Source organism: Aythya ferina (genome assembly GCF_964211825.1).
Source record: "Aythya ferina genome assembly, chromosome: 13".
Lineage (NCBI taxonomy): Eukaryota > Metazoa > Chordata > Aves > Anseriformes > Anatidae > Aythya > Aythya ferina.
In genome coordinates this window covers 21023449-21051020 of record NC_140311.1, presented here as the reverse complement: position 1 = coordinate 21051020, position 27572 = coordinate 21023449, and the positions used below count along the sequence as shown (strand labels likewise).

The 27572-nt window shown below is 38.6% G+C and overlaps 1 protein-coding gene across 1 annotated transcript; it reads right to left on the bottom strand.

Moving 5' to 3' along the window:
• Positions 1-3527: 3527 nt before the first annotated feature.
• CUL4B (cullin 4B) lies at positions 3528-26986 on the bottom strand. Its single transcript, XM_084534020.1, has 20 exons — positions 25817-26986; positions 23164-23279; positions 18706-18809; positions 17708-17777; positions 17134-17207; positions 16034-16196; positions 15850-15939; positions 15497-15579; positions 14823-14890; positions 13556-13674; positions 12813-13005; positions 12425-12529; positions 11992-12102; positions 11171-11256; positions 10205-10312; positions 9939-10052; positions 9262-9367; positions 9012-9184; positions 8346-8498; positions 3528-7175 (listed from the first exon to the last, which is right to left on the bottom strand). The coding sequence occupies exons 1-20, from the start codon at positions 26346-26348 to the stop codon at positions 7080-7082; spliced, it is 2664 nt and encodes an 887-aa protein (XP_084390146.1). The 5' UTR covers positions 26349-26986; the 3' UTR covers positions 3528-7079.
• Positions 26987-27572: the final 586 nt, after the last annotated feature.

Below are 27572 nucleotides of genomic sequence, written 5' to 3'. Positions count from 1 at the left end.
GAGCAGGGAGAGGCTGGCACAGTGAGGAGGTCACAGAGCCACTTGTGGGAGGATGAAATGTGGGGCTGTGCTGACCTCAGCTGCTTGCTGAGGTTTTCCTTCTTGTGCAGCCCCATTTCTTGTGCTGGGCACTGGAATAGGGATTTGCTGTGCCTGGACACTTTAATGAAGAATAAACATTGTCCAGCACAGCTGGCAGCTGAAGCACCTCAGCTGTGTATGTTATTGGAAACGTGTGACTCCCAAGAGGTCTGCTGCTGGGGCCCTAAAACAATCGCTTGATATCTAAAAATGTAAGAAAGCTGCAGTTCAGTCTCACTCTGAGCAGATGGCGGTGTTTCTCGGCAGCTTGTTCTCTGGAGGAGGTGGTGGTAGCAAACCAAACCATTAAATGCTGCTGCACCAACAAACTGCTGAGTCAAGACATGGAATGCCAAAAAAAGAAACCTTTGTGCTGAGGTAAAGGGATCAGAGACTAGGCTACAGGACACAGCTGCAAAACTTCCTGCCAAAGCCCTCTGCCAGCTCATGTTGTGACACAGCTGGGAAAACACATTCCCAGCTCACAGGGAGAACCAAATATAGGTGAGAAGGCATTTGGCCACAGATGTGTTATTCAAACACACTCAGAAAGTCATTTTAGTCCTGTGCTGGCTGGGATATCGTACCTGTAAGCAGATTTTAGGAAGCGAGGACAACAGTGCAGGTGCAGCAGGTGCTGCTTTGCTGCCAGCCCTGATGCAGCTGTCACTGGTTTACAATACCAAGTCACACGCAAGAGCACCCACCAGCTGCTGCTGGTGATGAGTAGTACAGTGATCAGCCATCAGAAGATGGCAGGAGATGAGATTCACACATGTTGTGAGATTTTCAAGATTTAAATCTGTTCGATGTGGAAAAACAAACTTATTTTTTCAATAGATGGACTAATGACTCAGGGTATTCTTTGGGCTTGTAAGAGCAAAGTAGAGCAAATGTCAATACTCTCCCTTTTGCATTTTTATCTACATAGATGGCTGACTTTCTGGAGATACATGTGTCAGCTTCAGAGAAGAAACTGTTTTGTGAAGAAGCCTGACTTTGCACAAGAGGGCATCTCCCATTTCCACTCTCACAGAAAACACACTGACTGTACACTGACTGTAACTTTTTCAGAGAAATGTCAGCAGGAAGTTTCAAACTCAAGCAGGAAGCTATATCTAGATTACAGGGCTGGAAGGGAAACTACATATCACAGAGCTGTTGTCTTACAGGGATGTTACCACAGAGCTTCAGCGCTCCATCATGCCTGTTCCCAGCCCCGGCAGAGCAAGCAGGCGCTAGGGCTGTCAAACCCTGAGCTCGTACCTTCCACTGCCCCATCCCACCAATACTCTTGGAGTTTGAGGCTTCAGGTCTGATTTGTGCCTTTGGAGCTAGGATCTGAAGCAGCAGCTGCTGCAGGAATAAAAACAGCAAGAAAGGAGGCAAGGGCCAGGCAGAACATCACCACTGTGGGCGAATGGCAGCACTGCAACGCTCAGCTTGCAGAACCAGTTCGACGCAGCATAGAGCAGGCCCTACTGGTGCTGGGGCCAGGCAGCTCTTGGCACTCCTTGCAGCTTTGTTCCCAGCCTGTACCTCCTTCCCAGCATGCACCCAGCTGAGCAGGGCCTGAGGCAGCACCAGACACAGCCTTCAGCAGACATGAACAGAGCCATGCTGCTGGAAGCCTGCAGCTGGCACTGAGGGGAACATTTGCTTCCCATAGACAGAGCGCTGTTTTAGAGAAAGGTAACCCCTTTGTGAACATTGTCAAAAACAGCTATCAGATATACTTCAAACTTCAGACCACACAAGTGTGAGCTGAATGCACACTGTGATTGCATGTGAGGCTTTCTCTGAGAGGTGGGGAAAAGCAACACGAAGTGAACATAGTGGTAATAATCCAGCTCCAACAGATCAGTAAGTATTAGAACTACTTCCCCTTTCCACATGGTAAAAAGGAAATCCATTCCTTATCCTCTTAGGTGCAGCATACTCTCATGCTCTCTCCCTGCTGCAGAGGCAGGGTGGCTATGCTACACCAAGGCTATGCCTCCTACAATCTCATTTTTACTGAAAACATTGTTAGATGGAAAAAAGCTTCTAGACTTGCACTTGTTTAGAGAAGGCAATTTTTCATAATAAAATGCCTAAGTGATTTTAACTTTTAACACAGAACACCTAGTGACGTCCCTATTATAAAATACAGATATTTCAAGCTGACAAACATCTGATCGATTTCAGGAGTTAAGCTAAACAGTCATCACTAAAAATGTAGTATTTGCTGGATATCAACTACCAGCCTTCAAAAAAAAAAGCTTTATATGGTACTGCCACATGGTACTTGATTTTAGAAAGTTACCTTTGACACCTCTTTTGTGTGCACTTACATCCCATAAACAGCAGCAAGGCAAGATCTAAGAGATATCTGAAAAACAGCCTTGTACGAGGAAGCAGTTACTTAACCAGAAGAAATAACTGCTCCATTGTAGGTAGATCAACCATCTGTCGCTCCTCCTTGCAGTTTAATTCAAAATCAGGATAGATTACTTTATGAAATACACTATGGTTTACTGTAATAGAAGTATTTACTGCTTTTGTTCAGAGGGAATGGACAGAAGGTCCATCAGTCTCCAACTACTAATCTGCTTTGTAGGATTATTATTTTTTTTAAACAAAATTCTATAGGATTGTGGAATACATAGAAAGTAGAAAATATTCTTTTTAAGAAGAAATTGTTAGTGGAAGAAACATGCCATGCATTTAGATGTCTCCAAGCTATAACAGAAAAAATGTCACTTGAGCAGCATTAGTAAATGACACCATATCTATTTTAAAATGCCACCCACTAAGACTGTTTTGTGATCACGGCAGTGCTGTGCAAGGTCAGCCTCCCTACAGTACATGCAGGGAGACCTTCAAGAGAACTGCTTGGAAGAATCATCACTTGCCATCCTGTAGTAATCTGTGCTTTCAAGCCACCTCTCAAGTGCTCCAAAAGCAAAACCACCTCGCATCTCTCCACCAGTCCCCAGAGCACCTGCATTACGAGAGGCTGGGCTGAAGATATTCCCTGCAAATTCTGCTCAGATTTAGTCTCACAGTTCCAAATAGCTGAAGAAAAAATAGGAGCTGGCTCAATCAGCCATCACCAACTAGACAAGCCACGGCCTTTGTACTCCAATGACTGTGCCAGAACCATTAGAAAAAAATCATTAAATGCACTGGTAGACCAGGAATAGTGCTCTCACCTTTAAGGCCAGACATACACCAGGAGAGTAGCCTCCTCTACTAGCAACAGGCCACCACATTTGGTGTTTTTTTACCATTTCTGGTTTAGAAAACTCAAGGGATTTTAATGACTGAATAAAAACGTAACTACTCATTATTATATTTAAATAGCAAATTTTGCTATCAAAGCACAAGCTAAAGATTTTAAAGAAGCCAGAAACATTAGTAAGCCCAATGTACAGAAATTTGAGTAAGAAGGCATTTTACACAAGTTTATCAACACAAAACTGTTTAATATTTATTAAATGACACAAAATACCTAGATAACAGACTCACTCTCTGAAAGGACATGTATTTACATTATTTACCAACTTTAAGAAAGACTCTCTGTACTCATATCAGACTTGTTATGAAACATTAAAAAGGTTTTGCTGCTTTTTGCATCGAAGGATGCAATGACGACACATGCCCTGTTTGCAAGTCTGCATAAACTATAACTTTTTGATGCAGTGAAAAAGCACTTTTTTTTAGTTCTGGTAGCCGAGTGAAGAGGCTTCTGAAAAGTAACAGGGTTAGTTTTTTTTCCCCCACTCCAGACATATTCTGAAGAACTGTTATACAAAAAGTATATTACATTTTTGAATGCTGCTGTACTCTTACAATTTTAGTGTAACTTTTCAAAGAAAATATTATTCCTACTGTATGAAATCACTAAAAAACCAAAGTGGTATCTGAACATTTCATTAGATACACTTTTGTTTCTTTAAAAAAAAGAAAAAGACATTAGGGCAAATGATATGCTTAGGAAAAAACAAAAGTCTGACTGAGAGCAGAGACCAAAATATGAAGCACAGCTAAAGCAACTTAACAATTTGCTAGTTTTTTTTTTTTATTTTTATTAACTATTTACTTTGGCACCTTTGTGTAAACTATAGAACAAAACAATGTTTACAACACATTTGCAATTACAGCATTTAAACAAAATGGTCACTTTTTAAACCAGCCAAGACAAAAAAATAGTCCATTTATGGGTATAAAGATTAAAAAACCTAAAATATATATTTCTAAGAATAAACTGCAATTTCTTATGAACAAGGTGCTATAAACTGCATGCAAGAGTCAAGATTAAAAATGTGTGGCCAAACAGACAAGCTGCGTTATAGCCAGATGAATTGTGGTCCAAGCCCACTCCTATTTTTTTTTTTTTTTTTCATTTAGAGATATATATGGCTCAACAGGCAGGCACATGATCCCAGCAAGAAGTTGTAGAATTATACGGCTGGACAAGAAATCTTGGCTGCAGCTTTGTCATTAATCAGGAATGAGTGAGACCTTAGCAGAAGAGATGAACAAGTTCTTGGGGAAAAGCCATGAAGATCCAAGAATGAGAAGCCTTCTCCCCTCCCCTCTCTCACCCCTTCGCTCAGCCTAGCCAGTATTCTCAAAATCTATTCTTCGGGTTGCTTTAACTAGGTTGCCACTCAGGGTCTGCCTCAGATCATGGAAGTCTCATGAGAGTCGTGGACATTTTTCTATGTACTAATTTTTGCATTTAAGTTACTGAAAAGGATGGGATAAAAATTAAATAAGCCTTTTTACCTTTCTGGTTGGTTTGACTGAATGCAACGCACTTGTCTGATGAGGGAGGATTTTACCAGAGCAGACGTTTTTAACGTGGTGGTGGTTCCGATTTTTGGAACCAGTTCAATGGTTCTGATTGAATGGAACCAGTTCAGTGTTGATTTAGTCATCTCCTGCCTCCCAAAGAGAGAAGTTTTATGCTCCTTCTCCAAACACCTTTTTAAAAGGAATATTTTATTGGCTAAAGATACAAAACACATACAAGAAAAAGAAACACTGAATGGAAAATGCAGAAATTGTTTTTTTTTTTTTCTTTTGTGTGTGTGGAGGGGGGGTTATAACATGTTTTCCTCCCCAGTGGATGTCTATTTGAACTAATACTTAAAGATTTGCCTCTGTTTTCTGGAACAATCTTAAAGTTGCTTACCGCATAATTGTATTAGCGTTTCTTACAGAGGCAAGGGTGGTCCTGGATGCCTACCAGAAGTTATGCTGCAATAGCATCAGAAGATAAGGTAGATTTTCTGCAGATCATATAAGGAGCTGTATGACAGTTAGTGGAGAGTGACAGCAAACAACTTAGTAGGAGAAAAAAACAATAATCTGCTTCATCTGTCAACTGAGGACTGCATACTTTTTGAGCTTGAGCAAAACAGCTGGAGAAAACATGGAACTAAACAATGGACCAAAAAAGCAGCAAGGATGGGATGTGTCAGATGCAAAACAGACACGCACGCACTCCCTCTCTCACACATACACACCCCTGAATGTGGTATCACAGTGATAAAAAGTTATAGATCCTAGATAGCTAAGTTACACTGTCACTAAAAAAAGTAACATCTTGCTTTCAAGAAATATCTGGTATTTTACCAGGACTATCAGTGCCTGAAAGAGGATGAGGTTTTTCACTGTACTTTGCAACACAGCTGACTGTAGGTCTAAAGCTTGGCTGGGTAAGGAAGAACTGTTATGTGGATGAGTTACTTTTTCTGCTGACACTTTTTTTTCCCCCCATGTATTCCTGGCATACACTGCTATAGCAATAAAAATGCATTCTGTTGAGAAAAGCTCTACATTCAAGTGACTTAATTCTCCCATGTCTTATCAAGATGCAAAGAATGCTTTCTGGTCATCTACGAACATGTTTTAGATGCCTCGTAACAATACTTAACTATCTTTCTATGTGAGAGGTAGGCTTCTGGTTTCTAGGAGGCCTGCCACATCTAGGGCTGAGTTTTTAAAGCTTTAAGTTAAAGCAATCCAAAGCAGGGCAGTCTTGTAAGCGCCCTGTCTAAACCTTGAGGTTTGTTCAAGTTCACAATGTTGCAAAGCAAAACACATATTAAAATTAGTTTGTAACTTTTGTTCTTACAGCTGTACCACAAGAACAGTGTGGCTTTTCATAAATACCTTTAAATAGATTCTCTTTTGTAGAGTATTGCTGCCAAGAGGTGAAGGCCTCCTACCCATGACTAGTAAAAACTGTCACTTTTGTTTCCATTATGGCTGTTTTATGCTTAAAATTCCCGAAGGTGAACACCAAGTCTTACAGGCAAGCCATTTAAATATAAACCTGAACTTGTTTTGTTGTAGCAGTTATTTAAGAATGGTATTTGTATATATAATATATATGCCCACACTGCAAACTTTATACATCATTTTATATTGGTATCATTTTTATCTTAATTGCAACCAAGAATATATTCCACTAGATCAGCAATAAGCATAGGTTGGCTTATTCCCTATTTCCCCTCCCTCGAGGGAAATCCAGGTGTGGGTATCAACCAGATCAATGGTATGTTTTTAACTGAAATGCATTCTGTACAGTAAATAAAAAGTTTGCATGCAGTTTAAGCATTTTAAAGGCTATTTTCTTACATTAACTAACCTTCTTTTTCCATTTAAAGGTGTGACAGACATCTGTCTTATCAAGGGACTCCTCTTCAGACCCAGAGACAAATGGAATTATGAAGACCAGATACCTTCTTGTAGCTTTCTGCACATCTTACTAAATAACATGCAAAGAGTTCAACAGCATTCTTCTTAAAATGTAAATAGTACTCTTTAAATGGGCATGTTAACCACTGAAAGAAGTCGTCCACTCTACTATACTTCTCCATTACACTGCTTTCATTCAGTCATCGGTAGTATAAAAAGTCAATTAATGGGATCAACAGGCTAGTTTATCCACTGGCAATTGCGTATGACACCAAGTGTGCAGTAAAACAAAGGCCAACATATGTTTATGCAATATAGTTGTATTGATTTGGGTTTTCTTTATCTCTTTCCATGTAGTCCCTGTCAATTAAGGATTCTATTCTCTTCTTAAGGTCAGCAGGCTGTAAAATAAAGCAGATGTCAGCATTATGATTTTGTGGTCAGTGTTTCTCTAATTCTTTCTATTTAAGCCAAATATCCATACTGTTCAAGATGACTAAGGAAACATCATCACTTAAATCCCTTAGAGCATTAAAGATCCTTAAATTTTCGGTGTATAATTGACTGAAGAGAAGGTTACAGAATTAGCTTGTTACTTTCAGCTAAGCATAGTCTTTTTACAGCAGGGAAAGATTGCTGCTGCTGTTTAAACTGAACTCTACTATGAAAAACTGCAATTCATACATTTCATACCAAAGCAGTTTTATTTGTGACTTTTATCTAGATGGCGTAAGTTTCATTTTATCTTGATGCAAATAAGTTTTGCAAGAGTTTGGGTGCCCTATGACTTTGTTCAGTGAAGAACTTACATAAAACGTCTCAAGACAGAAAAGTAAGGAAAAGCAAGATCAGCTACAGTTTATGTAAAACTTACAGGCCTGCAGTAGCTTAACATGTTAACAAAGCAGAGTAATATGGCAATAACTTTAATTTTAAATTCCCATTGATAGAATGCATTGTATATTCAAACTCAAACAGATACATCACTGTCTATTTGAAAATCCATTTGGCATTTGTACACAATAAGCTATCATTCATATTTTGCAACTGTGGGCTGCTTTAGTTTTGAGACATTCACCAATACCTAATTTTCATTCCACAGATACTTGTATATATCAACTAATATAATCTGTCTAGAAAAAACATTGTACATTTATTGGCTACTAATTTATTAAACGTTATCAACCAAATAAAGTTAAGAATCAAGAACACTTCTGCATATCTGAACCATTTTTCTCTCATCCCAGAACTGCATTGCCAGAAGACACAAGCAATGCAAGAACATCCATGTGTAAACAAAGACAGCTTAGCTTTCAATTAGTACCAGTAAACTCACAGTTCTGAGAACCATTTTTAATATATTTTATCAACTTACCAGAAGCCAGAGGCAATATTCAGATAAATGAATGCAACTGGCACTTTAAGAAATTTCTGAAATTAAGTATTTGTCTCTCCTAACAGTTAAAAAAAAAGGAACATTTTAGAGGAACACTGTTTAACTGAGGACAGGCCAGGGAACGTAACAGGTAGTAACACGTTTTTAGAAGAAAAAAAAAAAATCAGTACTACACCTTTACTGGGAATTTAAGCTGGTTGTAGACCTCTGACACAAGCAAGTTATGACTCAACGTTTTACGCATCTTCATGATTCGTACAATTGCAGCGTCAATCTGGTATTGCCGGTCCTGGAATACTCTCTCCGTAGTGCTTGCCTGTTCCTCTACCTGATGAACCCATTTAAAAGAGTTTTAAAGAGAATACCAGAACTGTTGAATTAATTAATCTCCATATCTAGCACAATTCTTAGTTTATGACACTCAAAGGTTTACTGTCATATATTTGACATAAATACTTTAAAGACAAAACTGCTCTTAAGAAGAACTTGCACAAGGGATGGTAAATTCACTGAATTGGTTTCTATGTTCACAAATCAGTAAAGCCCTAGAGAATGATTAAGGGTGAAAAAGAACAGTTACTAATTGGAACTTTTGCTAATCAACCTCATTTATAGAGCATCATTGGTATATAAGTTAGTCTGGAAGCTCACACTTAAATCCTCATTGTTATGTTTGTGCTAACATCCAAAATATACATGCATGTTTCACACAGATACCAGTGTGTACATTACAACTGAGAGGGAAAAAAGCTTGTAAGTGGGCAGGCAACAAGATATCTAACCAAGAATCAAAACCCTAGAGCATTAAAAACAAAACAAAAACTAACAACAACAACAATACCGTTTCTTTCATCTGAATTTGGTTGATTTTTATCCTGAAGAGCTTATGTCTGAAATCATCATTGCATGTGAATTTATCACCGTCTTCCACGTCTTTTCCTTTGGGGCTTTTAGTCAGTACTCTGGCTTTGCCACAAGCCAGAGACTGAAGTGTCCTTCTCAGCTCTCCATCCTCTATAGCAGAAACAAGTTGTTTAGTATTTTTAGTCAAGAACACTTGGAAGTACTACTCAGTTGTTTTCAACACCAACCTATCCCAGTGGCTTGCTTTATTTCCTCTAAACTGAACTCCTCTCCTTCATTAAACATGAGCAGCACAAGTGTCTGGAACAAGGAGACCTGAAGTTCTTTTTTGCCCTGTCACAGGGAAAACAACAGACATCAGTAGGGTGTTTTTTCGGTCAAGAAAAAACAATCAAGTCACTGTTCTATGTCAATTCTATATCAATTATTTCACTTAAAGGATGCAGTTGCTCCTTTATATTCCCTAATGAATAAAAGAACAAAAGCTACTGGTCACCTTTTGTTTTTACTATGAAATGCAGAATAAACTAGAGGTTAGAAGGTTAGACTACCAAATACCAAATTTGCTAAGGTATACATCTACTTGAGACAAATTCAAATCCATTAAGTGCTTAAAATCATGGTTAGAAAGACCTCGCATCTAAAGTGTAACAGATGCATTAGTTAAAAACCCAGCATCAGCAACCATAGGATCTTTGCAATAACCATGTTTGATATTTCCTGTTTTATCATTAACATTGTTATGAAAAATACAACTAACTGGTAACATTCCTGGATTCCAAGATAAATTGTCTTGAAATATATTCATGACCATGAAGAAATACTGAAGGGAAATAGAAGCTCTCTAAAACTGACATTTTGGAACTGTCAAAGCAACACAAATAAGAGAAACTACGAGACTCACCTCTTTAAATTCAGCTTTTAGTACACAATGACCTAGTGTTGATTGCCACTGAAGTTTCCTACCACTGTGTTTTCCTAAATAAAAGGTCTTGAAAATCTCCTGCAGTTTTACCATCTAAAAATGGAAGAAAAAAAGCACATACTAATACACAATTTCTACTTTAAAAGCATGCCTCTGTACTCCACAATCAAACTACGTAGCAGTTGATATCAAGATGCATTACTGTTAGGCTGCTATTTGGTATAACATGACTCTCTATTCATTACCTCTGGGGGCAGGTGGACCTCCATAGGCACATAAGTTGGCCAATAACCCATAGTCAAGATATTCACTGTTAGTTCAATGTTGCCAGGTACATTCTGATTTTGCATATACTGCCGAAAGAAAACAAATTGAAATACATGAGCGTTTATTAAACACATTTCAGGTAGAACTGAAAAGCTACCTGGAGCAGACATTAGAGCACAGAATGCAAGTAACCTTGTGATGCCTTTGTTATGTAAAATGTGAGCTACATACAAGAAAAATTAGGATAAGAAAAAGCACTTTCAGACGTTTTAAAGGTGTTTTTCAGGAAGAAAAAAGCAAAAGAAGTGCTTTGGGAAGCTGATGTGAAGATGTACATAGTTATATTCTATAACTGGATGTACTTATAACTACATACATCTTCACATCACAATTCATGTAAGATACATCAGTTGAAGAAATTAAGCTGCACTTCACCTGTAGTCAAAAAGTTACAGGACTGCTGTAATTGATGTCCAAAACCATTGTCTGAGAAGCATAGTTACTTGCCTAAATGACTAAACTTATGAGCCAGTCCCATCAGAATACAGCGCTACTAACTGCTGTTGAAATGTTTTAGAAGTTTACAATTCTCCTTTTATTGTTTTATTTTCTTTATTTTTTTGTTTAAATCCTCTGTTTCCAGGAAAACAATTAATAAATGCAGTGTTTTTTTCTAAAATAGAGAAACAATTTAAGAAAACAACTCTCACTGATTTTCAGTGGGGACTTTTGCCCATTCCCTTTGAAAGGGATCACTAACAAAGCTCTTTTCTCTGAAGTGAAAGAACATTACAGACAACCATAATAATTCAAAAGGAGTTTAAATAAATTACAATTATAAATGTTTACTAAAGATATCCTGCACTCTCTTATTAGCCTTTTTGAAAATAACTCATTCACAAACCAAGTAAGTGAAGGAGCCATGGCAGGCTTTCCAGCATTACCTGTTTAAATTGTATCATTATGTCTTTTGAAAGCTCCATATCTTTAAACATTCCTTCAAGTTTGCTCGTGAAAGCAGCTCCACATTCTATAAAAAAGAAAATTTCATTCTTTAAAAAGAGATCAACAACAAAGAGTATTTATTGTAAGTATTAGAAAGTACTCTGAAGCAAGACCACCTATTTCAGTAAATGTTCAGCAAATAAAGACCTGCACTTAATTATGAAACGTAATAAGGTTATAAACGAAAGGGGAAAAGTGTTCTTAATGTGGCAGCTATTTTGCAACCTATTTTTTTCCCCATGCAGACATGACTATTCTTCCTAGGAATCCACAGGCAGCTTGTCACTCAGACTTTGATCTTAATCTTAATGAGCTGCCTGCCAATCCTTCTCTCGATGGTGGAACAACACTGAGCTCTAAAAATCTTATTCCTACCACCCAAAGGAGCCGTACTATGAAGCAATGAAGACCAGACTACAAGACTGCTAGCTGGCAGCTTCATGGTCCAGACCTAATACAGAGTAAATTGCAAGAGGAAAAGTCACCCTCAAGTTCTCTGAACACATCACTGATTTATTCTGCAAGGAACACCAACTCTATCCCACAGGCCACGAGGTACAGCGAACTGCTGAGTTTTGGCTATTTCTGCTATAGTTACTCAAATAAAAGCAAACGATTCTCCCCCCAAAACACCAGTCATTCAAGAATTGCATGCAAAGATTTCTGGCCTCACGTAAGGCATGAAATACAAACAGCATTTCTGGAAGGTCTCATTAAAATTAGAGTTTTCAAAAGGAAGATGGAAAAGAAAGATATTTACCATGTTTGAGTTTGGAAAGCATAGATTTTTCAGCATCGACTGATGCACTCTTCCCAACTAATAGCCTCTTCGCTAGATCTTTTTTATAAAAGGCCTCAAACACATCTTTTCCTGTAAGAGATTAGATTTGACAGTGATCACAAGCTATTACGAGCTTTTAAACATTACTGATATTATGGGGCCCAATTCAAAATTATGGGGCCCAATTCAAAATTTAATAAGGCTAGCAAGGACCTTCACATTAAGATTTAAGCAGAGTTGGAGGCAGGTCCCATTACAGGCATTTTAACAAATACTAGTTAAACAGCACTGCACCAGCAAACTGCATGAGAGAATGAATGCTTAAAAATGTAGAAAGATTGCAAAAGTGAATTCAAAGTATTTTTATGTTGCTGATTAAACAACTGTATCCACACACAAAAACATCACTTACCATATATGAATCTAAATATGATCATAATTTTATCCAGCATTTTTTCAAGTTCTTCATCAGTAGCTTCTTTGTTGCCTGCACGGAGCTTTGAATCTACATATTTAGCTAAAAGAATGTTAAGGGATAACAAGTTTATCATATACCTAATATCACAATGGAAACAAAAATTTACTTGTTTTTAAATCCATATTGTTAAAATCTTTTTATTGTTAAAATCTAAATTGTTTAAATCACCTGCATAATAAGGCACAGGGGATACCACAATTTGAGGATGTCATATCTCAGCACACAATTCCGTATTACACCACATCTGTTTAAGCTGCATCAGCAACCCCCTCATTTCCCCCCCACCCAAATTCTCACATAGGAAGAGACCAAATGAAAATACCTATGAGTTCAGCTGGCTTATTTGGTCTTTTATTAATGAATGTTTCAAAGGCTTCTTTCATGGCATTTACAAACTTCTCATTCTTGAGAAAGCAAACATCAATAATATGGTCAACTTTATCTTTAAAATCAAGCAGTTCTTGGACCATGGTTTTGTCTTTTTCTGGATTAATTACTATTGTGCTACCAAATGCCTGAAAAATAAAACATGTCTTTCAATTAGTCTTAACAATGAATTTAAATGAAAACACTTTTAAAACTTATGTTATCTTTGTAATGCTTTGGTTTTGATATTCCTATTAGTTCCACTAACACAATAGAAGTAACAGCATTATAAAGGAATTATATATCATCATTCTCAGACCGTATATTGATTCAAAACCAAACTATCAATAGATAAACAAAATTTAGAACTTTTTTCTGACAAGAAATTTCAGAAGGGAGATGATAGAAACATTTTGGCATTATCAAAACGCATATTGGAAAAAATATACTTGTCTCCCACAACTGCCTATAAACAAGGTAAATCCAAGTTTATTTGAAGTTCAGTAATACGGTTGAACAATTTACTATATTCTTCAAGAAGACCTGAACAGTTACTGTACTTTTCCCAGTAGAGTTTCAAAGGCTGTTCATTAGATGCTTATAAGCAAATATTATTTCTTACAAACATGCAATAGTTTTTAGAGATGACAAATATCTGTTTATAAAACCCCATCAACACCATAATTCTAGAAATGGTACCTTTATGTACTCAATCCAGTGTTGTAAGAGAACTTGCACTCCACCTCTCACACGACTAAATAACTGATACAGAAGAGACAGGTCTTGAATTCGATTTTCATCAAGAAGGTGGTTTAAACCTGCAAATGAGAGAATTTCAATAAAAATTGAAAACAGTGATCCCCAGAGAGCACAGCATATTACTACAGTAAGGGACCTCTTCAATACAAGCATTTCTTATCGATCTGTTAGGTTGTGTGTGTGTGTTTTTTTGTTTTTTTTTTTTTTTTAAATTGGAAAGCTACTCCCGTTTTACAGAAATCCAGTGAAATGTAAAAGAGCTATCTGGACTGGTTCTTAGGCTACTTTACATAACATATTAATCACAACACCTTTGCTTACTTCTGCTCTACTCTGCCCTAAAAATTTGAGAGGTCTATGCTCTACTGATCAGAAGCAAAGGTCCCTTGGCTATACAGAGCTCTAAGTCTCAATTCCAGCTGAAAAAAATGCATTTTACAGATGTTTGAAGGCAAGCAACTTCAAGAAATATCTTCACTTTTTTTTTTTTTTTTAAAAAAAAAAAAAAAAGGAACTTTCTGGCAGAAAGCCTGACACTCTAGAGCAAGGTTCTAAAAAGTAGATGGGTAAATACCACAAACCTGATACTCCTCTCAATAAACAGTCTGTTCCAGATGTGCAGGACAATGCTCACATACTAGCCAGATTGTGGATGAAACAGATAATTTGATCATTTGATTATCCAACATTTGCTACACCCATATTTATCTCCAGACTATCCCTCATAGTAACAAATGGTCACTAACTCCACAGAGACTGTTGAAGAGCTGAGGTTAGTGTACATCACTGCTCAAATTTCACTTTTTATTTTTAAATAAAAAAGCCAGCTTTATTTTACATACAGCAAGCAATCAGTGTTTCTGTTTTCTGGTGCAGCCAGAATTCAAAGGCTTTTTCCCTTACTTCTAAGGTCTTCAAAATGCTACTCAACACATGGAACAGAAGAGTCCCCTATTCTAGTTTTCATTTTGCTTTGTTATGTATCTGAAAACACCACTGTGGCTCCTTACCTCTGACAAGGAGAATGGTACTTGCCCTCTTGCAAAATGGTCTGTGCTATTTCATGAACTGAGTAGCAAAGGGCATTAAAAAATGACGTAGCTTGTGTCATCCCCCAGCACCTGAATCTGTCACTTCCTTTTTTAGCAGAGGAATTGAAAGCCCCGAAGCAGTAATTAGAAACATTTCTATAAAGAAGGAAGATTACCTTTCTGAAGAATGGCTGTTAAATGTTCACCTAGAAGTTGCTTTTCTACAGTTGCAATTAGTGGCTTCCTATAGAAAAAATGTTTAGAATTACTTTTCCTTTTTCCAGTATTGATAGTTTTAATTATTTTGAGATTACACTAACTACAATCAGCACTGGGAGTGCTCTAACTATCTGTGGCCAAAGATGTAAAAAGAGTATACACATTTGTCCTTTTTTCCTCCTTTTTTCGACCAGATTTTGTGGAAATCCTGACTCTAAGTAGAAAAGACTGAAGAGTAAAATTAGTCAATTTTTCACACCCCATTAAGAATATGTAAATATTCTTATGTAAACATTAGGAGTCTTTTACTTGAGAATCCTCTATCCTTGGTCCTATTTTTTTTCCAGGTAGTATGACAGCTGATTAATTGCATTTCAGGAAGATGTTTGGATGGGAAGTGGCAGCCTGTATTTCTAAACACAGATGCCCAACAATGTTTATGTCGAAGTAGTGACTTACAAAAAAAAAAGCTGTGTGAACCAAGACAGTACTTCATCGCAACCAAGGAATTTTGGGAAACGAGAAGCATTTGATGATTGTTTAACAACTAAAATAAACTGTAGCTATTAGATGGCTCTCAACAAAAGAGCCAAACCACTAAAGATACAAAGCAAAGAGAGATTACACTTACTGTGTACTCTGATCTAAGTAAGTGATTATCCTGTCTGCTTCTTCTTCCAAGCGCTTGTTGACATGGTGAAGATATTCTGGAACCTGAAAATACCAGAGTAGCCTTTTATGTTTTAATAATCAAAAGAGAAAAAAATGACAATGCTGGTTGACAGCTACAGCAACTCCAGTTTAAAGCACAAATCATTACACTGTGAATGAAGGAATACTCATCTGAATTTGCTTTCCCAGAGTACTATAAAACATACAAGGCACATTATTGCCCAGTACACTATTTAATGCAACACAGTAGTTCCTCTCCTTGAGAAGTGTTCCATCATTAGGCATAAAAAAATAATTGAAAATTCAAAATACCTCTCTTTCCTGCATAAGCCTCTGGCCCTCTGCTGCATACAAGCGGTTAGTCTCTTCCAAGAATCTATGTTCGAAAGAATCTTGATAAATCTAGGGAAATAACAACAATTCAGGGTAAAGCTTAGAGAGCACTAAATAAGAATAAGCTGGTTTATTGGTTGAAAGCTGAAATGAGCTTACTCACCTGCAAGTCAGAAAGCATACTTAAAAGGCTTCGCAATAAGCTCCTATCAATAGCCTCACCATTTCTTTCCCTCTCAATCAGTAGAAGAATGCCATCAATAGTTTTGTTCTGAACCTTCTGATCACTTATTATATGAGTTCTGAACAATTCTAGCCCCATATCCCTAAAAAGAAAAATAAAAACTTTTTAACATATTGCATAAGAATAAGCCCCAAATATTAATAAAATTTGATCTGGATCAAACAGAGCCAAATAAATTACTTGCATTCTCTGAATTCCTCACTCCTTTGTCCCCAAATCACTCACGATGAACAAACACATACATACTAAAATAATCCATGACAAAGCACCAACTTTAAGTTACAGATTTTAAAGACCAACACTTTTTTCTAAATAACCCCCTAACTTTTGCAGTACTTTTCACTTGACAGGATGATTAAAACTAAATAAACAATAGCTTTCAACTAGGAAAGGAGAATGCCATTCTGGGCCCCAATTTCAAGTTTAAACTGTTGGACAATATTCCTTTTAGTCCATCACTTACTAATCTAAGTGACAAGGCAGACCTCAGAAAATCTCAGTTATTTGAAATAGAAGGATCTCTGTGGCAAAGTAATCCAGGTAGCTTAGCACCCAGTGAAGAGCCAAATGTTGTATGGCAAAGGCACTGTAGGGCATTTGCTAATTACTAAAATCGGGCTGGGGAGGGAGGGGTTGTGTTCGTAAGAAAACTACCTGCTCTTATTTTTAGGTAATTTTTCCCTTTCAAAAATGTTCAAAGAACTTCAAATACTATGCACGTTACTTTTACATTACTAAAGGCAATAACTAGACAACCCAAACCCTGGCACTTCAGTTGTTGAGCATGTCCTTTCCTTTTACTGTGTAAGTGGAGGCTGATATATATTTAGCTAAGATTTGCTATCACAGTTCTAGAAGAATCCCACAATTCATGGTAAGTTTATTAAAAATGTGACCTCCCTTTGCAATAAGAAGGTACGTATTCACCATGTAATTTACAGGTCACTAGAACGCAGCTAATAAGATAACATGGGATAATTTAAATAGTCCCCTCACAATTTTATCCTTTGTGCCCTTACCAAATAGATGGCAGCATTGAATTCTGAAGTACGTAAGTTCGATCCAAGAACAAAAAGATACTTCTAATCATAATCTGGTATGAAAAGAAGAAAAAAAGCCACAATCATTTTACTCTTGAAGCTGAAGAGCAAAACAAATTATGCTCAACAACAACAACAAAAATCCCCGTGACAGGCTTTAGGCAGTGCTTTGTTATTTATTTAAAACACTCCTCCAATTTTGGTGAGCATAGTGAGCTTATCAGTCAACATTTAGCATTTTTCTCTAGAAAAAAAAATAGCTCCTTTCATAACAGGTATGAACAAAAAAAAGGTTGCATAAAAACAACTGTTCAGAAGTGGTGTACCCCCACCCAGCCCCAAGGCCAGACCAACGTGTTAAAAAAAAAAAAAACTACATTATTTTCAATGATTAATTTCTAACGTATTAGATACAGATATATTTCACAAAGAAGCCTTATTAAATTTAAGGCAACATTTCAGAAGCACAGTGTGTTTGTAAAGGAACAGAATTAAGTAAAGTATCAGCTTGACTAGTGAACTGTTTTTCTTTAAAAGGAAAAAAAATACTTACCATTTGTCTGCAGTGATCTTGCCAGCATTTGTCTATTTTCTTTAGAAAAAGAACACTATCCAACGAATCCATGAAGAAATCATTAAGAAAATTATGATTAATAGGCAGCATTAGTAGCGAAATGAACCAGCATTTTGTTTTATTTAAAAGACACTTAACATACAGCACAACAAACTCACCTACTCCCAAACAGGACCACTTAATTTCTTCCTAAAGAAATTTGGAACTTCCTAAACTTGTTTACTTTTAATGAGGGTCCTGGTGTAAACAAAGTGTTCTTAATAACAAACCAAAACAATTTGAACTATTTAAAAAAAAGGAAATACACTTCTGAATGCTTTGTCCAATACTCCATCCTGGCAGCGGCTTGCATGGGACACAAGCAAACCTCAAAACCCAACAATTCACAATATGTCTAACAGTCTGCCACTACGTAGATTCTGTTATTTCAGCTCATGTTAAGAGAAAAAACTTTGTTTGCAAATTTTGACTTGTACTCAGTTCACAGGGTAATTCTGGTACTAATTAACATCCACTTTACAAGATCTCATTCTGATGCAACTCGAAACTTTTCTAGATCCACCATTTTGATCCTCAGAACTGGTACCATCGTACATTTCCAGACCACTAGCATTTTTCCAAACAGAAAAAAAGGAACTAGTTCCAAATTTTTTCTGTTTACTCAAGCATGGTAGGTTTGGTATGTAATGCAGTCACCACAGCCATTTTTAAGCCTTACCTTATGAGCTTCTCTAAGATGTCAAAACGTGTCATAAATACCAAGAACATTTTCTCACGAAGTTATCACATGATTACAGATAAAGGAACTAGCAGTGTTTTTTGTGAGGTCCCAAAAAAATGGAAACAGAGACAATTATGCAAAAAACAGGAATTCAAATCACCATGGCCTACTGTCATGAACTAGTGAAAGAAATCCATCACCACACGCTGGCAGGTAAAAACATTCTGGCTTGTCAACAGCTTAATAAAAAGGATATTCTCTGAATTGGTGAATTTGTGCTTTAATGTGGTCTTCACAGATCTGTCTCAACTGCTTGTACAAGTTTGCAGAAATCTTGTAGGAGCAGAGATTTTCAACAGCCTGAAGTAAAGAGAAACAGATACTAAGCAGTCTGATTATAGTCTGACGTGGTTTTACAAGCAAAGTGAGAGACACAGAATTCTTCTGCTTCTCATTCAAAAGTTACCAGCTTTTAATTGTAACACTTAACAGCCGCATGCAAAAAAGAGAGACATGACACTCTAACAGCAATATGAGAGCCATGCCCTGAACAGCTTAGAACATGAGGACTTATTAATTTCAGTTGGAGTATCGACAACTAATAAGGAACACAAAGAATAAGGATGATGGTTTAGTACCAACAGCTTGCTGGGTTTCATACTTCAAAGCAGACACTAAGGTCCTCATTTTATCAGCTGCTGTGCTCTGCAAGTCACACCAATATTGGTTAAAAAACCAACACTGCTTGTCCTTTCCTTGAGTAAAATTCCCCTTACCCACAAAATTAAGAGTGTGTGTCCATTTACCCCTTGGCTGTATTTAGTTTGAATCCTGAACAATTTCTGGTATTGTAACTACATTCCAGGTGTTTAGAGCTGCAAACATTCTAGATCACAATCAAGTACTACAAGATTTGTGCCTGTGCTTCATAGCAAGAAGACAGAAGTTTAATGAGGACTTGTCTTAGGAGACTGATCACGGAAACAAGCATTCTATAGTCCACAAGCACAATGAAGACTTTTCCAAAATGTATGCCTATTGCCCAGATTTGGCAAGAAACCGAGCAATTCTAACTCCTTGAGAGACAAAGTCACAACACGTGTATATTCTGGAAAACATCTGTAGAAGCAAGAGAGGAAAAATATGTACGGCTTTCAACCAATGCTTCCTGATCTTATTTGTTTTCTTAATGTAAAGTGCTTTAGTTGCCAGTACAACCAACTCATAGGAACAAAGTACTGGAAAATCAAGTTTGCTACCCAGCAACCGTGGGCAGCCAGGCAGTGAAAACAGTTCAGATGTGTACAGTGCATCCCTATTCCATTACACAGAAGTCCCCCGCATCCCCAAATACTTCCTGACAATGCACGTAGATGACAGTGCACATAGAAGCCATCAGCTTCTCACAGTTAACAGCTACCACTGCAAGCACAGCAGTAACCAAAACAGCTAAACCAGTCATCGTTCCTGGGGTGGAAGCACCGGCTTGCTACAGGTAATGTGGGCTCTATGACAGAGTTTGAATCAAAACAAAACCCCAGCCAACACAACCAAAAGAGAAAACTAAACCTGCATAAGCTTATTGTCATAAAAAAACAGGTACAGCAAGAGAGTGAGTACACCAATTAATGCTAAAGCAGCATCTCTGAACACTGGCCTATACAAATACAAACCAGGCATGTGACATCTGAATCACAATTAGGAAAGCCAGAAATTGATTGTCACCATACACAGACATGAAAGTATAGAGATCTTAATAGATGGAAATTGCTGTAAAATTCAGTTCTCAGCCTTAACACTTAAGAAAACCCAAACAAATACAAATATGCAATAGGAGGAAAATTTACTTCATGGTTCTTTGAACACCAAGTTTAGAGAGGCTGATTAGACCTCTAGTAAGCGCAATAAACAGACTTCTCCCACTTATTTTGGAGAAAAAACAGAACTGGAAAGACAAATGCTGTCGACTTGTTAGTTACCTGCACAATCGCACGTAGCCTCACTTCTAACTAGCAGCCTGACACACCAGCAGCCATTTAGCTGTACGTCATCAGCAAAAACTACTGGTCAGCTCCCCCATCTCAAGTGAGCATTTGCAGAACTGATGCTATCAACACAAGTGCTATTTAACCAGGCTGCTACAAATCCTTAGAGAAATTCGGCTTTGCGCCATAGATGGAAAAACACACGTCAGTTTGCACTTATTTTTAATATAGTGCTCATGTAAAGCTGTGCTTTTGCACCTGTGTATCAGAAACTCAGAGATGTTAAACACCAAGTATGTGCTAGAATCTGAGTGCTTGAACAACAGGTACAAAGCTTCTGCATCCTCATTGAAAACATCTGTGAAAATGTTTTAGTTTGCAAATTCTGCTCAACTTACTGGCATCATTATATTGATTTTTAAGAGGGCAAGCTTTCCAAGGACACAAACAAAACTTTAAGATTTGCTCTGTGGAGCAAAAACAGTATTGCAATGTTATGTGCACCAAATTTAACTACTGGTGCTACAAAACAATAGTTGTATTATAGAGAGAAAAGTCCCGGTAACTTTAGGAGCTACAGTTCAAAAAACTGCTTTGTTCAGAATTAGTGGAATATAACTTTTAGCCAGGGCGTCGGTGTCCTAAGGATGGTCAGAACACCTAAAAGCAAAGTGTTGTACTTCCTTTGTGTAACACATTTTATTTTTAATTGCAGCATCCACGCCTGTGTCTCTGTTAGAGAAAAACTGGAAAGGGCTCTGATGAGAGAACAACAGAACTTCCCAGAAGTGCTTAAATCCGTGATTGATTAAAAAAGGAAAATTAACAATGGATCTAGTACCAAAGACCTAGATGACTTCTTCCTGGTACTACAAGAAGGAAACTTGTTTTGATAAAGAAGCTGTCAATTCTGTAGCACTTCAGCTGCTCACAGATGTGTATTGTTTTTCTCACTGGAGTGGGTGAGGAACAACATAAGTAATAAAGTTATGGCCCACAAAGAAATAAAGCCTCAAAATGTTTATTCAGCAAGGTTTTCCAACACAGACAACAGTTAAACCAAATTCAAATTTAACTCAATTATCAATTATGTTATTCTGAGGTGCGCAGCAAGAACTTTTGCAGGTTATTTTGCAATTCCCTTCTGTGCTTGGATAATGGTGTCTGCCAAGGCATATTTGGAACCAGATCCATTTACCAAACACCTGTTCAGAAATTACATTGGTTAAGTAAGTGTTTAAAAACACTGTTTGCTATTCTTATTTTTAAATGAAGACATTATTAGATTTATAAAAAGAATACAAAGATTTCAAAGATTTCATAGTAGATTGCACTCTGTTCTTTTAAAACCTAGCTACGTTATTATAATGTTAACACAGATTTAGAAGAAAACTCTTACCCTTTTGTTTTCTGAGCATAAACACCACTAAAAAGCAAGGCTGCGGTAAAACTGAACAGAAATTTCAGCGGTAATTTTGTAGCAGAGGCAAGGTTTTCAATACAACTTTATATCTTTAAACAATCTTGAACATCCTCAAGAACTTCATTAACTGTTATTTGCTCTGCTGTTTAGTGAGTTATTTAAAATATCAGCCAATATAGTGTATTGTAATTTATTAGTTTCACCAGGTTTTGCAGAATTAACAATACTGTAGTTACTTTCACAATAGCATATATCATCTTGACCAACTGTTAGAAAAAGCTATTTTTAAATTAACATTATAAAGAATTATCATAATTTCAAAAATGCACTGGACCAAGGAACTCGACCAGTGAGGTTACAGGTTCTACAAGGAATGGAAATTTATCTTTCCCTAAATCTGACCCCAAACCTTGCACAAACAAAACTTTTCTCCCTAACTTTTCACACAAATTAAGCATAAACAAATGGGACTTTTTTTTCTTTTTTGAAAAGGGGAAGGAATGGGGAAGAAGATACACTAAAAACTGACAGAGAGAAGGATTTACATATACACACAGAGAAACCAACCAATGAAGTAATAAAAACTTTAGGAGTAATTAGAGTGCTTCCTTATACCCAGCTAGAGCAGCATGGCTACTAGGCCATTAAAACCACAAGGATGTTAATATGGGGCAGGTGAAGAGAAAGCTGAAAAAGAAGAAGTTGAGTTTACAGAAAAACATGTTAGGAAATGCAGTTCGCATGTGATCACTTCCTAAAACATTTAGGGCAAAGCAATCAAAGCTCTTGCTGGAAATAAATGAATTTTAATTCTCAATTAAGACATAATGCTCAATGATAAGCAACTGCAATCAAACCAAAACAATACAATGGTATTCTATTTACTTTTTAAGAGGCAAATGAAAAGTTTCAGTGTTTAAATGAATTAGTTATAACCCTCAATCACAGATATTGTCTTGAGACAAAGGATTATATCTTTTTCTTACCTAACATTTCTCCTTTAGCATCTACACACCATAAGCCCTCAAACAGTAAAGGGAATACAGCTCCTTGACTTATTTCTTGTCAACTGTTGCAAGGGAAACCACACCTTGGATTATGTTGTGGCAAGTAAAAATACTTTGTTCAAAGTTAAGTATCCTGAGATTTGTATTGATCAATTTCAGATTCAAGAAACTGTTCTATGAAAAGATTTCAAGTGAGAATATCACACAAAATATATTCCTAACATTGTCTCAAAATTGCTTTAAATGAAAAACACAAGTCACCAAAACCCCATCCCACCGCTTGCACTTAAAGTGCTTACCTGATAGAGCTCCTCTAAATTGTATTTAATTGAAGTGCTGTTCTGGATAGCTTCTACAGCCTCTTTCAGTTTTTGCCAGGTTTCATCTGTGTAGTTTTCAGGCAATTTGGGTTTATCTTGAAAAGAAATTATTTTATAGAATTTGAGAAAGTATTAAGTAAGAGTAAAACATTTTACCTTTTACAGAAAGGCATAGCTCAGAGAAGACAGGCTGATGCTCTAGGTTGTACTTACACATTAGTGTAAAAGCAGTACCTTATATTTGAAACAATATCACATCGTAAAAACTCAGCATTACTCTTCACATACACATCACAACATCAGTAGCCCAAATAGTACGTGTGATTTATTAAAAAAATAAAAATCATAATGTGTCATATGTGAGCAGCTTAACAGGTAGAAACCCTAAAAACCAGCAAAACAGACCTGCATCTTCATAATGCTCCCATGTTGTACAAGAATAGCACAGATAGGAGTAAAAAACTGAACATAAAAGCTGAAAATGATGGATTAACAGCTGTGTATAGATTATTTTTATTAAGTTCATTAATTCTACTCTGTATTAGCACTTGGAAAGAAACCCCAAGACACATGCATGGAAATACTTTATAATAAAGTAAGGATTTATAGTCACAAGGAAAACCTTCCAATTTTGAACTAACCAATTTATACATCTCATGTGTTTGGCCAGTGAATATTTGTGAGGTTAGCCCTCTTTTAATGTTCACACACACCAAGCTTTGCAGATTTGATGCTTTCCATTAAGTTCCTCCCATTTAAAAAAAGGTTGAGAAAGATTAGCCAAGTCACACACCCAGAAAACCATAACTATTTAAAAATTGTGTTCTCAAGCTAGTTAAAACAACACTTTTTGTTGTGATACACAAATTCCCAAATGGAAACAGGAGGAGAAACATTAGGAAGCCACATGCACATCCATGCCACCAACAAGTGGAACTGATCCAGAGTATTTGCTCTATTTAAATGGACTTCTGCAAACCCAAAGGTTAAAAAAAAAAAAAAAAAAAAAAGCTTTTTGATTTCTCTTGAAAAAAAAATAATAAAAGCAAAACAACATCACTTCTCTCTTTTTGTTTATCCCCATACATTTCCCTACAGTATTGGCAGTATCTCAACATTGCTGTGCTGTAAGAATCTATAAGGACAACTCGTATAAGCAGGACTTGACCACTTTCATTAGAAAGAAATGAGTATGCTACTCAGCAGTAAATACCAAGATTTGAGGTTTTGGAAAGTTGTAAAGGATGTTATTACTATGACAGATAAAAGCATGCCAAGATTATTGTTCAGTTTAGCATCCGAGAATAAGTAAAAAGCAAAGCTGGCAGCTCCTCAAGACATCCTTTTAAAGCAAGCAACTAGAATACCAATTCCTAAGAAACAAGGATCTCAGCATCATGTGATCTACGACATTTAGCTAGTCTTTTGAACAGAAAAGGTTGACTTCCTTAAGGATAACAACAGGGTACATGCAGCAGAAGAGTGACATTTCTTTTTCACCATTGTGCATCACAAGTATAAATTTTCAAACAGCCACACTAAACAAAGACAATGTGACCAGGGGAAATGGGTGGAGAAGATTCTTGAGGATTACAAGGCCCTCAAAACAAAAAGTTACACTGGAACACTACAGTGAGTAAAATGATCCTAATCCTTACCTCCTGGGATATCGCTACAGCACATTTGCATCAGTTGTATATTTCAAAATTAGTTTTAATCTTAGTATCTTTAAGCCCCTCTACCCCTACACTCAAACACATGAGGAAAAAGAAGTTTCTTTCTTGAGTTGTTTTTAATCAGACTATTGTAAAAGACTGCAAGAGGCAGGAAAGAAACAAGAACTTCTCACAGTTTACCCATCTTTATAGGATAAAGACTACAGAGTTTTAGCTAAGCTGTCTACACCTACTGTAATTTTGTTTACTAGAATATTATGCAGCACTGCAGCAGAAAGTTTCATCTCCCTGCTTCAGCTGGTCTCAAGTAACAACGCTCAAACACGTTTGTTGGGAAACTATAACATAATGTAAACTTGAGCACATTCAGAGAGAGAAAAGACATTAAAAAGATAAACAATAAGAGCTGAAGCAAGGATATTGTGTGGAAAGCATCCAGCAAAAATCTGAGCTACCTACTTTGAATGTAAGTAGGGGAAGCAGAAAGGAAATCTGCCATAATACCCTGATAATCACCTTAGTTTCAGTATTTTAGAAGTAAGCACAGGCAGAATAACCTACAAACAAACAAAATGGATATGGGCAAGACATAGATTCAGATCCAATTTTAAAAAAGGGTCATAAAATGTTAGAAGTTTAACAAAAGCAATTTACACTCTTATGTAGTAAAATATTTTGTTTAACATGCAGGCTAAGGCCTTCTCCACAACAGCGTGAAAGCAGCCTGAAAAATAATCCCAAACTGGGAAGACTAGCTCAGGATGAGTTCATGACTGGGCAAGTATGCATGATAAATATTATCGCCCCCTTCACATAAGTTTAGAAATGTTTACCACAGAAAAGCATTTCCTGTAAAACCTGGAGCTATTGGAAAGCCAACCGGTTTTCACGTTGAAAACAAAACAGAGAACCGAGTGGCAGCTCTGCACGGGCGGTGAGGAATTATGGCCTGTTACCTTTAAAGTTCTTGATTACTAATTTCTTAGCGGAGCCAGGTTTACTGTTGGCAAAACTGGAAACGGTAGAGGAGGCAGCTTTGGTCAGGCCATTTGCATGGTGCCCTACAGCCACTGAAGAAATTAAAAGGCTTTTATTTTTGAGCTGCTGTTGGTGCTGCTGTTGAGAAGAGGCAGCAGGAGAGGAGGAGGAAGAAGACTCTTCAGCCATCTTCACATCAAGTCCAATAAAATCCAAGGAGTCCTCGAAGCGCAGCTTCTTCTGGAGGTGATGGTTGGAGGAAGCAACCCCTGAGGAGGAGCACGAGGAGGTGGTAATGACGGTGGAAGATGAGGAAGAGTTGGTTTTGGAAGGAGAAGAGGAGCAGGAGGAAATGGAATCAAATTCTTCTCTTTCAGAGTTGCTGTTGCTACTGTTATTTAACTTTCTCTTCTTACAGGAGGAGCTGCTGCTGCTATTACCATCAGTGGCAGGTCTGACCTCCTGAGCTGCAGCTGGGGGGTTGGGGGAAGAGAAACCTGTGGGAAACATGAACACACAGAAGTGAACAGGCTGAGGGGCATCAAATCTTTGTGAGTTGACAAAGAGGGAGAGAGAGTTTTAGGGTCAGTCTCTGGTGTCTCTTCAAGGAGTCTTTTAACTCCTCTCTCCTCCTCTTATCAGCTGAATCCTTCCGAGTTCCCCCTCCTTCGCCTTCTTCCTAGGAGCGATCGCCTGGTCTCCCCTCTCGCCCCTTCCTTTATCGCTTCGCTTCTCCACGCAGTTTGCCTCCGTTTTCCTGCCGGCACTCCCTTCTCAGGGGAGTGTCTCCACTCCTGTCTCTTGCCGCCCACCGTCTTCTCCCGGTCCTTCTCTCCGGCACCCCCACCTCCCCCGGGCCGCCTGCACCTCGAGCTCTGTCTCGTGCTCCCCCGCCTCCTCTCCGCCGAGCAGCCCCGGGGAGGGCTGAGCGCAGCTCCTCACGCCGAGCCTCCAGCCCCTCACACCTCCCTCTCCCTCTCCGCTGCCCGGTCGGCTCCTTCTCCCGCGGCCCAGCTCCGCTCCGGCTGCCCCCTGCCCCTCTCTGCCTGCTACTGGCGCTGCCTGGGGCGGGCGGCCCGGCCCGGAGCTTGTTATTGTCAATACACGGCAGAGAGGTAGCCTAAAGATGGCGGCACATCCGCTCGCACTGCATGCTGGGGCGGAGACGCCCGGAAGCGCGGCGGGGCGGCCGGAGGATGCGGCCGGCCCCGCCCCGGCCCGGCCCAGCCCTCAGGCGCCACCTCGTCCCTATAGGCCCAGCCCCGCCGGGGCGTGCCCCCCACGCGTCCACTCCCGCCGCCCTCTGACCCACCGGAAGTGATCATGCCTGCCGGCCGCGCGTGGCCTCCGCCCAGCGCGTGGCGGGAGCGGGCGGGGCGGGGCCGCGGCTCCCTCAGGCCGTCCCCGGGGGGCGGGGTGGCGGCGCTGGGGGGCGGGTGGGGCCCTGCGGGGGTCCTGCAGTTCCCGTCCTTGAACGCGGCCGCGCGAGCTGAGCTGAGCTGAGCTGAGCTGCCGCCTGCGCTCGCGGGACCGTCCGGCGGGCGGCGGATGTGGAATGCCCCGCGTTTTGTGGGGGCTCCGGCGGTGGCGGAGCGCTGCGGAGGGAGTTTCGCTGGGTTTCAGCGCGTCTTCGGGGGGTGCTGGCTCGGAGAGTGCTCGTTAAACTGCTCTGGGGAGCACGGGACGCCGTGTGGCACGGTCTGTCAGGGCGGCAGGCTCCTGTTCACGCCCAAG